Below are 17,310 nucleotides of genomic sequence, written 5' to 3' on the forward strand. Positions count from 1 at the left end.
TGTACACTTATACTCTGCCCCTTTTATTTTATAAGAAAAAGTTAAAACATACCTTTGCAAAATTAAGTTGAATTCTGATATAAGAGGAATTTTACTGTCATAAAAATAGAGCAAATATTGAGTAATTTACTTGTGTTCCCTAGAAACAAACACAAAGTTGTGGTAGCATATATGTAGATACTGGTTTTCCTGTTTTACAGTCACATACAAACTTCTGTCATGGAGTTTAGTATTAATGAATACACATAAAAAATATATATATTTTTTTAATGTACGAGGATGATGACCACCTAATATGCATTTATAAATTTTCTGTGGCAAAGTTATTTTCTTGTATACATTTTATTTCTTCATATGTAAAAGAAAATATACCATACATGACACCAACTCTGATTTGATGTCTAAATAATTAAAAAGTAGAGTAATTTTATTTTGACAACATTTGGACAGAAAAAAAGTAAAACAGTAAAGACTGATTATTTGGTAGGTTGTCTTTCTCTAAAACAGTTCTCTCAAAAATGAGATTTGTATTTTTAATACATATTTTGAAAATTATATGTCGCGAATTATGCATATAATTGGCTCATCTTTTTTTTCACAGAAACTTGCAAAATGAATGGATAGGACTGCTAAATGATAAATAATCTGACAGTTTACTTTAGACAGTAATGGAGTCTAAAAGCTTTTCTAAATGACAGAAATCTCACCAACTTTAGTGATTCATAGGCTTGTTTTTGTTGTACAGGTTGGTCATATAGCTGGCAGTTTTCCTTTTGCTTGACTCTTGTAAATTATTGTACGCTGTTGTCTGAGTGAAAAGCCATTAGAGTTGTGTGAGGGAGTATGACAACATCACTTCAAAAGATTAAAGCAATTCCCAACTGTACATGTACACAATTTCTCCAGACTCCTTTTCTTTTTAACTTTTTTTTGTTTGTTGTTTGTTTCAGTAGAAATCATATGGTTTAACCCTCAAAGAAAATGGTCTGCTATGGTGACACATTTTAACTAATTGCATCTTACCTACTGTGGACTGGGCTTTTGCACGATTCTATTTCTTCATGGAGCAGTGATTTCCATTTACTGCATCCTGGTTTATACATGCTAAAACACAGTGTGTTTCGCCTGTAGTATGACTTACTTGTACTATACAGCATGCTCTAAAAGAGCACTGACAGTAGCGTGCCGTTTAGTCACAGTGCCAAGTCCAATGAAATTCCTGTACTGTCTGTTTTCCTTTCATATGTTTTGACAGCAGTCATCCCTGTTAAGTGCTTTCCATATCAGACTCCAGTAGCTTGGATGTAACCTGATCTGTGTTTGGTTTCAGTGTGTTGTCTGCTGACCTAGAGAACACTTGCATTAGCTGCATTGATCAATCCACATCACATCTCATCATTTAGGAGACAATTAATACTGCAGTGTAAAGACTCCCCAGAGCATTTTCTTAGAGCTGGATTGATTTACACAGAAACCACAGGAGTTGTTTGCAAAAGGAGAAGGGAGCCAAGTAGGGAGGGGAAAAAAAAAAAAAAAAAAGCAAAAGCATCAAAAAAGCTACATCTAGGGGAACCGAGTTTCATTTAATATGGTGACTTCCACTTAAGCCATTCAAACTCCCTTTTTAATAAGGTGTTTTGTGGGAGGGGAAAAAAGGTTGTATTTTGAAGCTGATATCTGAAAAGTCATTGTAACTGGTCACATAAATGTTTTAAAAATCTTGCTATTGACAAATATACATTTGATTGTGACACAAGTATAGTATGCTGTTCAGGGTATAATCAATTTAACTTTAGATTTAATCTCAAGGATTATTAACCTTGCAGCTTTTGAAATACTGATTGGCATGGTTTAATCCTAATTATAATTATTTTTAAATAACCTTTTAACAGAGAAAATACTGTTTGTTTATCGTTATGTCAGTTTGGCTCTAGAGCTACTTTCAGGTGGTTGGATTTCAGTGTAGCCTGATTGTTTATTTGTTTTTTAAATAAAAAAAAAAGGCTGTGCAAGTTGTTGAATGTGTATGAACACATTTGGTTACTGAACAGGCAGAACTCTTAATGTGCTGCTTCATCTTTAGGAAATGCAATATTTTATCTCTAGAGACTACCCATATCAGTGGATGAGAAGCATTTACTAATGAAAACAATTTGTTCTTGCAGGTGACTAATAAGGCTGCTGTACTGTTCTCCTTTACAGACTTCGTTGCTGTTTTGTAAGGAGCATATCTTTGGATGTATTGATAACAATAGATATTACTAAAGACATAAGATACATAGGAAGGGAATTTTAAGGAGGAGATTACTTACTTCCCTGATACATTTCTCCCATCCATGTTATTGTCTGTGACTCTGTGCAGATAATGCTAATGAAGCCCGATGACATGTAGTGAACTTCAGAAATCCTTGCAAACCTATTAATATTTGCCACATCATTACCTTGTAATTTTCATTTGTTTAGGTAGGGTGAATGAATTTTTCATGTGAAAAGATCCATGTGGGATTGTGTCATTAACTTTTACTAGGAATATGACAGTAATAAGACATATTTTTTTATGGTAAGTCTGTGACTCAAATTTATCACTCTGGTTTTCCCCCTCTTACCTTGAAGCAAAATGTGCACAGCATTGATTAGGGATATGTATTTGGCATATCTTTGCGTACTATTATTACTATTAAGTTTACAGGAATACACTAATGTCATGATATTTCACGTTATAGTTTTCTTCTGTTACTATTCTACTGTTCTTTTATTACAAGGTACAAACATGATGATGAAAAACATTAATTTGAGTATATTGGAAATGCAAGCAGCACATTTAATTTCAAAGCAATTTTACCTGGACATCCAGGTTGTCTTGTTTTGGAATTTCTGCAGGGCAAAAGTCAAAACTACAATGCCTCCTCCTAAGTTTCATTTTTCCATAAGCACTTGTTAGACAGTGTTTTTCAAGTCAAAACTGATTTTGTCAAACATATTTAAGTGGTTTGATATATAGAATACAGAATATGGATTGTTTCAGTGCAGTGCCATACATATATCCTTATCACTGTTTTGTTTTTTTTTTTTTAAAAAAAAAAAGGATTCAAAACCTTTTTGCTATTCAGTGAAGCCATACAAAATAATCTAAAACCGTCTTAGTCAGAAAAAGTAAACAAAGGCTTTTTGAGTATTTCTGCAGGGGTAGAATTGGAGTTTTCCTTGGACATTCTGTAGATCTTTGTAACAATGATATCAAAGAAATAAGGACTGGTGGTTTTTGCAACACAAACAGACCAATTTCAGTTTGGAAAAGGATTACGTAGCAATGTAGGTTTTGTTTAAGCCTTTCTAGAGAATTGTAACCTAAGGTACAATGGCTATTAAACACTTGATGAGATACATGGGATTGCAAATTCTGTGAGGTACTATGCAAAAGATGTGATAAACATGGCATCTCAGACTGTCTTTCCCCAGGCTACAAGGTTAAGTGAGTGATTGTAAGAGTCAATGAAATTAAAGGTGAAAGTAAGTAATACTGATACAAGGGAAAGGGAGCAAAGGCCAATACAAGAAAAAGAAAGTGCCTCACACTAGAGAGGAGAATGGCGCAGACAGTGAGGAGATTGAAGTTATAGAGTAGAATATAATTGCTAGAACAGAAAACCATGTAACACTGAAGTCATTGGTTACACTTCACAGCGTTTGGGAATGAGGAATATTTTTAAGGACTGTTTTTAGTGAGTATCTGTACTATTTTTATAAATGAGTATGGAGGGGCAAGGGGGGGAACATGCAGTGTTCCCCTCCCCTTTGGTGATTTCATTGCCACCAAAGTCCTAGTATTCATGGAATATCCAGAGTTGGAAGGGACCCACAAGGATGATCGAGTCAAACTCCTTGGGTCCCCAAAGGAGTACCCAAAAAATCACACCCTGTATCTGAGAGCAGTGTCCAAACACTTCTTGAACTCCAGCAGGCTCGGTGCCATGATCACTTCCCTGGGGAGCCTGTTCCAATGCCCCACCACGCTCTTGGTGAAGAATCTTTTCCTGATACCCTGCCTGAACTGTCCCTGACACAGCTTCAAGCCATTTCCTTGGGTCCTATTGCTGGTCACCAAAGAGAAGAGATCAGTTCCTGCCCTTCCGCTTCCCTCATGAGGTTTCCTCTCAGTCTTCTCTTCTCCAGGCTGAACAAACCATGCGACTTCAGCTGCTCCTTGTACTTCTTGCCCTCCAGACTCTTCACCATCTTCATAGCCCTCCTTTGGACACTCTGTAACAGTTTTATGTCTTAGACTGTGGCACCCAAAACTGCCCACAGTACTCGAGGTGAGGCTGCACCAGCACAGAGTAAAGTGGGAACACATGCGTTCTTACACATAGAACAAATATTTATTTCACATATTAGGTATATTTGCCAAGTGCATAATATCTTTCCATAACCTTAGAAGATGGATGCTTAGAAGGTAATCTCGTAGATTCTAGATATCCTACATGAGTGGTATTCAGCATATCTATATTTACAGAAGTTCTTGAAATGTAAGTTGCGGAGAATTAACTGGCTATTTAGTAGAGGCTTTCATGATTTCCATCTAAATCACATAAAATACAGCTCCAGGTATTTAGTAAATAGTTAACTGCAAGGTTGTTTTATGATGGGAAAGTTATAAAAGACAAGGTGGGTAGTCAGATATATGAATTTGGTTGGCCTTGAAAGGTCTTGCCATAATGATTTGTGGCTGTTTCAAGAAATGATCTAATAATGTCTACCCTAAATCGATGCGTTTGCAGTTCAGGTGATCATTACAAAAGTGTATTTCAAGTTCATCTATAATATAGGCTATTACGTTCATCCTTGTGTTCACTAGAAGTTCTAGGCCAAAGTCATTTAAAAGACGTATTCTGTAAAGACTTCTTAAATTTTCTTGTATTTCCAACTGAACCTAATATTTTATCTTCTTTTATTTATTTTTCTAAGTTGTTATGGATGCTCTTTTATCCAGGTTGAATTGGAATGTTACATGTTGATGGGATCTACATGAACAGGAGTTACGTTTTCAGATCATCGTGTTACCTTTTGGAAATCTCTTCCTTTGTTATTATGTTTATTGAGCTACCGTTAGTTGTTTTTTCACTCTGCTTTTGAGTGTCATCTTTATGAAATAACGTATGTGGTTTGTGAGATCTGATGAATCCATTCTATTCAGGTCATTTTTTATTTTTATTTTTATTTTTTGTAGGTACTACAGAGCGGGTGTGTCTGATCCAGGGAACAGTCGAAGCACTAAATGCAGTTCATGGCTTCATTGCGGAGAAGATTCGAGAAATGCCTCAAAATGTGGCCAAGACAGAGCCTGTCAGCATCCTACAGCCTCAGACCACTGTTAATCCAGACCGCATCAAACAAGTGAGTTTTTGGTTGGGAATAGAGTCACATCAGCTCCTTAAAAGTAGCTTCCTTTATAAAAATGTCATAAAACTTTAAAGCTGCAAGGGGTCAACGTTAACACGTTCTTTCAGAAAATGTTATTTTACCCTTTAGTAATTTACTGGTCCTTATTTTCTTTATACTTACTTGTTCCATGTTTCTCAGCAGTTCTTTTAGTTTCTTACAAATTTCAGTGCCGTGTGCTAATGTGTTTCTTTCATAAACTCTTTTTCTTTACTGTGTAAGGTAATAATCCACACCTAGGTTTTAGTTGAAAAGGATCACTGAAGTTCTAACTTAAAAATATGAACCTCTTTGTAAATCTTTAGAGTTACTCAAAATCATGGAATTAACTGAATGTTTTCTACTTTTATGTATCTAAAATAAAACAAAAAGTGTCAATTGTATTTTAGACCCTCTAATAGATACTTTAAAAATCTTTTGTGTAAGAATTTTGAAAATATAATTTACTTGGAATGTTTTCTATTACTCATTTGCTGTTATTTTTGGCATCTTTTTGCCTGATTCATACTGACTTCTTTTAATATCTATAGGACATGCAAAATATATTTTCAAGGTATCATTGGTCTAGTGTTTTCTCTAGTTCATTCCAATTTCCAGAACAATTTTAATTAATAAAAAAAAGTTTCCTGTACGGAGAATGTGAAATAGATTATATAGAACTTTAAATAAATGATTTTCCATTTTTTTAAGTAAGAAAAAGATGAAGAAAGAAATGAGTGAACATTAGTAAAATTTTGTCTTGTCTATTGATCCTATATAGGATATATTTTTGTTTCTCATCTGTCCTGTATAGGACATTGTCATATATAGGATAAATTTGGTTCTTCAACAGTAGCAATATTCAGTGTCCTATAAAGTAATTTGATAACTGTTTGCAATTACTTTACTTTGTATGTAGTGCCATACACAGAATGTTTATATGAAGATGTGGTTAAACAGGACGAGTTTGAAATGAACACACTGCTCTAGATGGATGAAACTGTGCTTAAGCCATTGCATATGATTTTTAACAAGTACTATTATTTTTTTCTGTATATGCTATATTTTTGCATGAAAACAAAACAAAAAGCCTCTAAGTAACTTACAAGAAAATACAAAAAAAGTAAAGCCCTGATTTTATAGGACTAGTTTCTCAGTTATTAGACATGAAAATGATTGTGCTTGAGTAAGGAGAGAGAGAAAAAAAGCTGAAGACAAGATCTGTGTTTTAAATGTCTTTTCTGCTCATAAAATTTTAGGTTTTATACCAACGCTTCTTAATCTAATGGGAAATAAATGTTCTTTATTACAACGGAAAGTGTTTTTTCCCCTTTGCAATGAAATGAAACTAGTTTCAAGTCACTAAGATCCTGAGAAACTAGATTACAGAGATTCTTGGTTATATGCCCTAATACTTCCTGTCTTGTTTCTCAACTTGTTTCTCAGTTGATATCACTTTTCCACATGGGAACTGAGGAGGAAATACTACAGAAAACTTATTTGTAAAGTTGTTGGTGTGGTGTGTTTTTTTTTTGTTGTTGCTTTGGTTTGTTTTTCTCATTTTTATTGGTGGTTATTTATTATTATTATTATTATTATTTTAAATTTAATTCCACACTTAGAGTGGTAAATTAAATGCTTGAGTGATGGATCAGTGATTAGAGCTGATACTAGCGAAGTTAGTGAAGACACAGGCTAAGTGCAATGCATTCCTTATAAAACTCTGATTTCACTCCACATTTTATAATTTAAACATATTACCTGTACCCAGACATGTGCATAATAGTATGACTGCAGATATTTGGAGATATACATGTGCATATGCTGATCAGTTTTAACTACAATGAATTGTTTTATTTCTATTATAATGAAGTGGCATCTATTTGTGATATTTTCCTGATATATAAATATTGACTCTATAAGTCTAAATTCCATTATTTTCAGCACAATGTGAAATTGTTAGCTTAGCTCTTAGAGTTTACAGTGAATGTCCTGTGTCTTAAAAACTACCTCTAATACTTCTTATACCTCTAATTACCTCTTATAAATTACCTCTATTTAAGAAATTAAAAGGATAATATTTTGTAACAGGTAATCATGATCTGGTTGTTATTTTTTTCTGGTGGTGTTATTTTTTCATAGCAGACAGGTCATGACTTTGTTACCCTGATCATTCTAATAATACAAGCCATTATGAATTACATTTTCTTCTTTTACCAAGCTTTTATATAATTTTTACTGTGTTAGCATAATACCCCAAACCTTTGTCACTCCAAATATTTTTTTAAGTAATCTTTAGCATTTGAGGTTGAGAGTAGATCTGAAATAATCATTTTTGCCTTCATTAGGAATCCTGGATAGATTTCTGTTGATTTTCTAGCTATCTCTACCAAAAAAATAAAGGCGGTTTTCTCCCCATGAATGAAGGTGCCTGTAGTTGAGGCATTACAATGCCACCCAAGTCTATGAGGTTGCAGCTCTCATTTCTCTTTGTTGTGGGCTTCTCTACTGATACTCCCCTCAGGAAGCAGGCTAAGAAAGGACATATCTGGCTGCAGTTTCAGTTAAGAAAGTCAGTAGGTAAGCTGTTTGCTGACTTGCTCAATTTTCAGAACTTTGTCTTCAGGTATATAATGAGGTTGAGTCTGGCCTACCTTTTATTTTTAATAATGAAGTCGCTATCCGAACGTTCCGGTCTCTCTATCTTTCAGCTTTGGAAGATTCACAAGTCTGTCTGGTTCATTTTGAGCTTTCTCCAGAGCATTTTTCCTGATCTCTTGATCCTGTAGACTTACAAGTAGATACCAGGTAGGTCTGTCCTCCAGGCAGGTCTGATGAGTATTTAACTGATTACTGCTTGCATCTTTTACATCTTTATCTTTTACATAATATAGGCAACCTCTTGGTAACTGTCAGCTATCTACTGTTTCTAGGTATCATTCAACAACAACCAACTGTGCGCTTTTATGTAAACTCCAAGAAACTGCTGTGAGGATCTAATTTGCTTTTTCTCTTTGTTACTTGTTGCACCAACTTTTTCAGAGTATTATAACCTGGGGGAACAGAATACAGTTTTCATAAAGTGATCAGGAGGCTGGTATGTCTTAGCTTCATAATTAGCACACAGAGCTTTAAAATTCACATCTAAACAAATAGCAGCTACTGTGAACAGTGGAAAAAAGTGTATAATGTGGTCTTATCACATAACCTTGTTCAGAAAATATTGCAGCTTCTTCATATGCTGACTGAATTTTCCTTCCAGCTTTCTGGTTGTTACATAGGTAGAAGGTATTTAGCAGCCTGCCCAGGAAGCACATGGATCTGCAGGTGACCATTTCAGAACTGAGCATTATATACAATGCTCATTTTATATTTGGATTGGTGGTCTTACAGCGAACTCTGCTTTAAGCAGGAGATTCCACTGGTTGGCCTTCTGAGATCTCTTCCAACCTGAATCATTTTTCAATTCTATGAAATCCTTAGCTATCTCAGCATGAACAAAGGTTTTGAAATTTCTTCCTTGAAAGTCTGGAATAAACGTTTCACATATAGAACTTCCAATTAATATTTTTTATTTCAGCTTTTTCGATAGAGAAGTAACTTCTTGTGAGTCTTCAAATTCTGTTCTATTCATTAATCACAGTCCCAGAGCTTGTATTAAAAATGTGCAAAACTATGTGTCTGAACTCAGTAATTTTATTTTCTTCTGGTGAAATGAACTACTTTTACTTCAGAAATGCTGATCAACAAGAAAATTTTATAGAATCATAGAATGGTTTTGTTGAAAGGACTCTTAAGGACCACCCAGTTCCAACGTCCCTGCCATGGGTAGGGACACCTCCCAACAGAGCAGATTGCTCAAAGCCCCATCCAGTCTGGCCTTGAACACTTCCAGAGATGGGGCAGCCACAGCTTCTCTGGGCAGCCTATTCCAGTGCCTCACTACCCTCATAGTGAAGAATTTCTTCCTTATATCTAATTTAAATCTACCCTCTTTTAGTTTAAAGCCACTACTCCTTGTCCTATTACTACACTCCCTGAGAAAAAAGTCCCTCTCCAGCTTTCCTGTAGGCCCCCTTTAGGTACTGGAAGGCTGCTTTCCCTGGAGCCTTCTCTTTTTCAGGCGGAACAATCCCAATTTTCTCAGCCTGTCTTCATAGGAGAGGTGCTCCAGCCCCTTGATCATTCTTATGGTCTTCCTCTGGATTTGCTCTGATAGGTCCATGTCCTTCTTGTGCTGGGTGCCCCAGAGCTGAACGTAGTGCTTCAGGTGAGGTTTCACAAGAGCAGAGTAGAGGGGAAAAATCACCTCCCTTGACCTGCTGGCCATGCTTCTTATGCAGCTCAGGATACAGTTGGCTTTCTGGGCTGCAAGTACACATTGCTGGCTCATATTGAGCTTCTTCATCAACCAGCACCCCACAAGCCCTTCTCCTCGGGGCTGCTCTCAATCCATTCCCTGCCCTGCCTGTATTTGTGCTTGGGTTTGCAGCGACCCAAGCGCAGAACCTTGCACTTGGCCATGTTGAACTTCATGATGTTTGCACAGGCCCATCTCTCAAGCCTGTCCAGATTCCTCTGGACGGCATACATCCAGTGTGTTGACAGCACCACACAGCTTGGTGTCATCAGCAAACCTGCTTGGGGTGCACTCAATCCCACTGTCCATGTTGCTGACAAAGATGTTAAACAGCACCAGTCCTAATAACGATTCCTGAGAAATGCCACTTATCACCAATCTCCACTTGGACATTGAGCCATTGACCGCAAATCTTTGAGTGCAACCATCCAGCCAGTTCCTTATCCAGCAAGTGGTGCATCTGTCCAATCCAGGTCTCTCCAATTTAGAGACAAGGATATCATGTGGGAACAGTATAAAATGCTTTGCACAAGTCCAGGTAGATGATGTCAGTTTCTGCCCCCCCAACCGCCAATGCTGTAGCTCTGTTGTAGAAGGCCACCAGACTTGTCAGGCATGATCTGCCTTTAGTGAAGCTATGTTGGCTGTCATCAATCACAACCTTATATTGGAACACTCATCCAATTTAAATAAGAGGTTTGACTTTTAAGTGTTTAATCAGAATCTGACTTTAAGAATACAGATCAGAAACTGATGGCTTAAATAGAGGATTTTTATTTTAAATGTGGGATATGAGTTCTTCAGACTAGAGACTTGGAAAATGTCTCTAGTCCTCCTTAGGAGGATTCTTAAAATGCATCTCCCTCCTAGAGAATTTTTCTTTTTTCTTTAACACTCACTTAAGGCAAAGATCTATAACTTAGAGCAGCCTTACTAACATGCAGAATAAGAGAAAATATCTCTGCATTTTTTCATTTGAGGAAGATAATAAATATAAGCTGTTTTGTAGATCACATCTAGTCAATAATTTCTCATAAAATTTTCTCAGGTTTGAATACTAGTGAAGAATGGCACTGGTTACCATTCTGCAATGAATAATTATATTGCGTTTACAGGTCATTAGAACAGCAACAAATAAAAAAAAAAAGAATAAATTTTGCTATCCCGTACTAGAAAGACAGTACCTTAAATTAGGTCCCACAGTAAAAGGTTAGCATTACGTAAAAATAAAGCTGTTATTCTATCCCTCACGTGCCCTTGACTTACTTTGGGTGCCAGATCATATTTTCCTATTGTTTCATTTCACCAGTGCTGAATATAATCTCCATATGTATATAAAAATGTGCTTTATAAATTCATTTAACACTTTGTAGCTGATGATTAACTCTTAATTGTATGTATTTCAAAAGTGGAGTGAGAATAAAGGATTGCATTGGGGGAATGAACAGTAGCATTCAGCATTGCAGAAAATTTCAGAAGTGTTCTAATTCTTAAGAAAATTCTGAAATCATCTTGGGCCTTCTAAGGTGTTGAAGTTTTGATGGTATTTTTCCAAATCCCAAAGTAGGCAGAGTCAAAAGGTGATGTTTTCTTTCCTTCAGGATTTGTGATCCATATCTTTTTACGTATTTCGTTACCTATGTCTGGTTACTTACTTGAGTTTTCTGGTATTTCTACCTAACACCACCATATTTTGCAGTAGTTCTGTGTTATTGTGACAAGTTTTGAGGAAAGAAGGACCTGGTTTTCTTTGTCCATTTTATTGTAATCTTCATTGTAAATCACTCACTCCATCCAGAGTTGCTCTGATGATCCAAATGGCACCTGTTTTGGTTTATGCTCCTTACCCCTTACTGTACCAAGGCAAAACATAAGATAATCCTTCTTTTGCATCATACTTACTACAGCTTGTTTCCTGTTTCAAAGGCAAGTCCCCAAGAGTTTATAAACACAAATAAATTATCTCTATAAATACCTATAAACAAGCTTCCATTTGCATATGCTAACTTTCTTTTTGCCTTGCCCTGTGCCCTAGGTATTCTTTTACACAAAAGCGAAACCAAATGCAAAGAGCATGAAATATCAATCAGAATGTATTTTATTTGTTCTTTATGATGACTGTGTTTATACAGTCATTGCTAAGATGAGAATCGTTTGCCAGAGTAGTAGGTTAAAAGAGTTCATAGCAGATGAAAAATAAAATTTGATACATTTAGCAAAGCAAATGGTCTGTTTAGTAAGGTTTATGTCTGGTGCTACAGGAAGGCTAGTAAGTCAGTCTCTTATGTTGTTCAACATAACTGGAACTTGGAGAGCTCTCTGTTTCTTATTTTAGCTGCAGTAGGTATTCAACTATTTAATAGTATTCAAAAAAGATACCATCTTTTCTTAAAGTGTATTAAAATATAGGCTTAAGCAAATTAGCATTGTCATCAAATTAAATTGTCATTTAAAAACATGAATGTTAATATGCAAGTCCAAAACTCTTAGCTTAGTATTAATAATATAATACGGGTAATGTTATCACTAAGATTTCCTTTGTTTGGAAGCCCTGTAGTGGGAAACTAGAAAGTGGTAAGCAGTAAATGCAGTTACATTTTCACATTTAATGTTTCTTCCTCATATGTTTTCATGTCTCTAACCCTGTTTTTAAATGGTACTTCATTTTATCCCTTTACTTTCTGCCCTTCTATGTATGATATATACTCTTTGATGCTGAGAATTAAATTGATTGTCTCAGTAAAATATTTATCATCTAGGTTGTAAGTATTTTTTGTGTGTGTTTATTACATGTATATATATATAAGGATGTAACTTCTGTCATTTATACATTACTCTTAGGCAATTCACAAAGTCATAGGAAAGAGGTCTCAGAAGACCTTTTGGAACACTTTGCGGATGGAGTATGTATTTTGTACTGCTGTGGTACAGCTGTATCTTCATTCTGCCACTTGAAAATACGAAGCATGCAAGTGTCATGCTTTGGCCATCTTTCTGCACCCTTTAGTATGTTGTGCAGCCTGAGAGCTGTCTCTCACAGTTGTACTTGTAAACAACACAAGGAAGTATATTCTTGGACTTAAAAAAATATTGTAACTCAAATATGACTCAAATTTATTTTGAACAATAAGCTCCTTTTTTATTACTTAAAATCTGTTTTCTCAAATATCTACTGTAGAGGCTAAAGATGGGGAGGGGGGAACAAACCCCAACCAAACATAAAACACTATCATACCAGTAATTGTCTTACGTTCATTTGCTCATAACTTATAGGAAGGAAAATAATATTTGAGAAAACAGAGGCCAATTTCACATTGGCTTCATGATGAAGTTTAAAACAAAACAACAACAACAAAAAACAATAAGAAAAAAAAGACATGAGTTGTAAAAGTGGTATATAGTGGGAATTATGACTAACCTGACAGCTAGTCAAGATGTAATTTCAGGAGAGCTTCAATTACAGTATAAATGTTTCAGTCTCAAAAATTGAAACTCTGTAATGTGAATTCATCTTATGATTTCTAATCACCTTATACATCTCATTCCCAGAAGCCTAATAATTACTAAATTCAAGTCCTTGCCTAATGCAAAAATGGTTGCCAAAATTAAAAAATATATATGCTACATTGCTTAATAAATCAGGATTATTGAGCTCTGCTTTTTTTTTTTTTTTAAAGAAGTAATCTGCCTAAAAGTTCTTGCAAAGCAATTCAGGATGGATCAATAAATTATGTATTAACCAATGGAAATTGAAATAAAAATCCAAATGCCTGTGTTTGTTTTTGAGAAAATACATTTTGTTACTTTAATATTGAAGAAATAAATAGATTACTGGTATTTAATGTGTCTCCAAAATTATATAGAAGCTTGAAAATAAGGATGAAATGCTATCAGTCCTTATATATGTACGTATATTTCAGAATATAAATATATATATATATAATTAGTTAAGTTAGCAAACAGAGATTAAGCATCGAACACAATTTATCACATACCCTGGTATAGAAAATAACAATAATAATTGGTATTACTATTTTCAGTATTTTGTCGCTGGTATGTATATTTGGAAAAAAAAATGTGTATGCCCATACCTGAGTCTTGTTTGTTAATACAGCTGTTTCACTTTTCCATGTTTTTATCTTTTTTTTCCATTATATTTTCGACAAGCTTTTGTTAAAACGAAATAGTGAAAAACTTCTACTTAATGGATGTTATAGTTCAACAGTCACCTGAAATGAGTATTGGTACTCCTTTTTCATTGCAGCCATACTTTTTTGTGCTTTAGGAAGATTGATATTAAGTGAAAATTGAGATGCTTCCAATTTCTTATAGTACTTGTGTTATCAGTAATTAGGTCATTATTCAGTGTTGAAGTGTTCTACATATTTTCACATAATTCCAGTAATAACATTTAGTAGCACCAGCGAGGAAAGTTCATTTGAACATCCTATTTTTTCCTTGAATAGTATAGTATACCACATAGTATACCACAACAATATACAATACTGTATGCATCACCAGCAATAGGGGGTGATCTCACAAACCGTCAGATGTCTGACATATTTTAGTCAAAGTACATTTTTTCTCTTATCCATCCTCACCCCCATTAGTTTAAGCTTAAACGATGAAAATCAGTTCATTTCAGTTTCAGATCTGGATAAAAGATATCCTGCATGACCCCATCAAAATCAGAATTTCTATAATTGAATATTGCTAGTGCTGTACTATCATTGAATCTGGTGCTTAATAATAATTAAATAATTATTATATCAAATACAATTTGCAAATTGACCCATGCTCTGTACAGGAAGACATGGGAGAATCCTTTACAGTTGTCTTGATTTTCCCAATATATACAGTCTACTGACCAACATTTTGCCAAGCTGCATATTTTGTTTATAGTGCCCTACATGGTAGTATTATTTACTTAAGCCTCTTGAAAGTGTCTCAGTTGATACCTAAGCTGTATTTATTTTATTTTTATTTTTCATTGTCTTATATTGTGAGCTGCAAGCTGGCAACACAAAGTAAGGATCTGTTTCGTCAGATTTTTTTTCTGTTTTGGCTGCTTGATTATGTACCAACTACGAAAATATGGTTCTTCATATGGCTTAACATACAGATCAAATATTTGTGTGTGCATATGTACAAGCTAATACACGTAACTTTATGCATTCACAGTGTCCCAACTTTTCATATGCATTAAGAGTTTTAGTGCAAAATTGTGTATACCTTTTTTATGAGGGACTGTCAATGATTGTAAGTAACAGAACTGCTGAAAATGTGAAATTTTGCTTCTTTTATTTCTAAACAGTTTGGGTTAGTAATTATTTGTTCATATGAAACATCACGTTGTATAGTATTTCTACATTTTATTTCTTAAAGTAAAAGTAGTGTAATTTTGGATACTTTTTATTATTAATATATTACAAAAATGTCAAAACTACATGCTTTGAATAAGTATTGTATGTTATGTTTGGGAAATGGGAATTTGACATTTTCACTACGTTTATAAAAAGAAAAGAATTATTTTGTCAGCTTCTAATACTTTAAAAAGAGATGTATATATAAAAGTTTTAAACAGAGCAGTGCTTTTTTGATATGTTCAAGATTTAATGTTAAGTATGTATATTAGAAAACTATCAATAAATATGACTCTTAATTCTTTTTTGTGTTTATTTTGAACACAGGCTGATGATACATTATTAACCTTTGCTCAATTAACGGATCATTAACACTAATAATAAATATATTGTAGCAATTTGTTGTGAAGGTATTAGTTGCATGTTCATCCATCATGAGATTGATGTTTACATTTTTTCACATGCCTCTCAATTAAAAAAATATTAATTAATATTTTAGCAGTTAGTAAATTGCTGAAAGCTCCTTAGGTTCATATAATTGCTTTAAGGTATGGAACACAGTTTGCTGGCTATAGTCCGTGCTATAGAATGGTGCATTATAAAGTGCAAAAGTAAATTTCACTAGTTTCTTTCAAACATTGGCCCTGTTTGCTTGTAGACTGATAACTGTTTCTAGTGTGCTCATTGAACTTGCTGGAATTTGTGTTTACTATGGTCTTCATTTTCCCCAATAGAAGGAGAGAGGAAAGAATATATTCCTCATGTGGTCAGCATATTTTTTATGTGAGTTCACCATCTTGATTTCAAGTCATGAATTTGTTTTTACATGCATAAGCATGCATATTTACATGCATTTATCCAATTGACTTTAAATTCCATTAAGTTCCAATGAGTAGGAGAAAGATTTTGTCTTAGGCATTTTTTATTTATTTTAATTTTGTAGTTATGTTACTTTTGTTGGTTTATTTATTTTTTAACTGTTCAGTCTAAGGCTTGTAAAGGTTGATTTGCTCCTGAACTGCTTTGTTCCCAGACATTGCCATCTTCCCCAACTACCACCAAGTCCTCTCCATCTGATCCCATGACCACCTCCAGAGCCAATCAGGTACAGTATCATCCTACCATCTACACCATACTTTTCACGGGTGACAGCTTGCAAACTGGAGAAAAAGATATGGTGGGTTAAGGATTTATTCGTTCATTCACATATGTACACCCATAACCATAGATATCTAACTCTTATTAGAATTTGGTAAATTGAATCTTTCTTCTTTAATTTGTTTTGTTGTCCTTAATATATTGGATGAAAGCAAAATATCTTGTAGAATAGCTTTTTTGTTTGGTTGGTTGTTTTTTTTGTTTGTTTGTTTGGTTTTTAATTTGATTAATAAATAGTAAGGATATGTACTGGTATGTCTGTGGATAGAGTAAATCTTGGTATATGTATATTTATGTATATATGCACACACGTATTTACTTCCTGGATCGTTTATAAGTTACAATGGAATTACCACTAAAACCATACTTAATTAGTATGGCAATACTGGCAAACAGACTGGCAATGGCAAACAGACTTTTTATTTACTTGTTTATCTCAGGAATTTTCAAATGTGTTCGTGGACAGTAACATAGGGGCATTGTTTAAAAAGTATATGTAATAAATCTTGAATGAAAATTTTTTGGTGGAGAATGAAGTAAAATTAAGTCACTTTAAGGCATTTAAAACATAACTAGTTTTAATTAACATATAGTTTTTAAAAGCATAAATTGTGCTTTTAGCACTATTTTAATTACACTAATTTGTTTCTCTTTTAACTGAAAAAAAAATCCAGTTCATTATGTCCACAAATTGTCATGGTGTTTGTATTTTTTTTTGTTTTCTGAAAACTGTTAAAGTTGTTTTATACCGTGCTTTTTAGAACTGATTCTTGCTTAAGAGATACCATATTCAATTTTTTAATGTGCTGTTAAACTTAATGTACTTTGTGTTCAAATAATGTAAATATTCAGTATGTGCTAACAGTTTTTAACACACATTCTGTTTTAAGTTAACTGAGTGCTTCTATCAGACCTTGCACAAATCAGATCAAGTACCAGAAAAGTTTTCTTCAAATTAAGCTAATTTCTTCTTAAAGTTCACATCAATATTAATTACTGGTCCTCCGATAT

The 17,310-nt window shown here is 34.2% G+C and overlaps 1 protein-coding gene and 1 long non-coding RNA gene across 11 annotated transcripts in view; one reads left to right on the top strand and one right to left on the bottom strand.

Moving 5' to 3' along the window:
• Positions 1-17,310, bottom strand: part of LOC308195691 — a 767,404-nt gene that overhangs the window by 498,603 nt on the left and 251,491 nt on the right. The window lies entirely within an intron of this gene.
• NOVA1 (NOVA alternative splicing regulator 1) overlaps positions 1-17,310 on the top strand; it is a 157,293-nt gene that overhangs the window by 109,942 nt on the left and 30,041 nt on the right. For 8 of the 9 annotated variants that reach the window (XM_080593557.1, XM_080593547.1, XM_080593551.1 and 5 more), the window contains 2 exons: positions 5,228-5,394; positions 16,175-16,246. In XM_080593557.1, the coding sequence (XP_080449683.1) occupies positions 5,314-5,394; positions 16,175-16,246 (153 nt within the window). In that variant the 5' untranslated portion in view covers positions 5,228-5,313. The remainder of the gene's footprint in view (positions 1-5,227; positions 5,395-16,174; positions 16,247-17,310) is intronic. The other variant, XM_080593552.1, reaches the window with a different exon arrangement.

The sequence above is a fragment of the Anser brachyrhynchus genome (assembly GCF_964034855.1).
Source record: "Anser brachyrhynchus genome assembly, chromosome: 5".
Lineage (NCBI taxonomy): Eukaryota > Metazoa > Chordata > Aves > Anseriformes > Anatidae > Anser > Anser brachyrhynchus.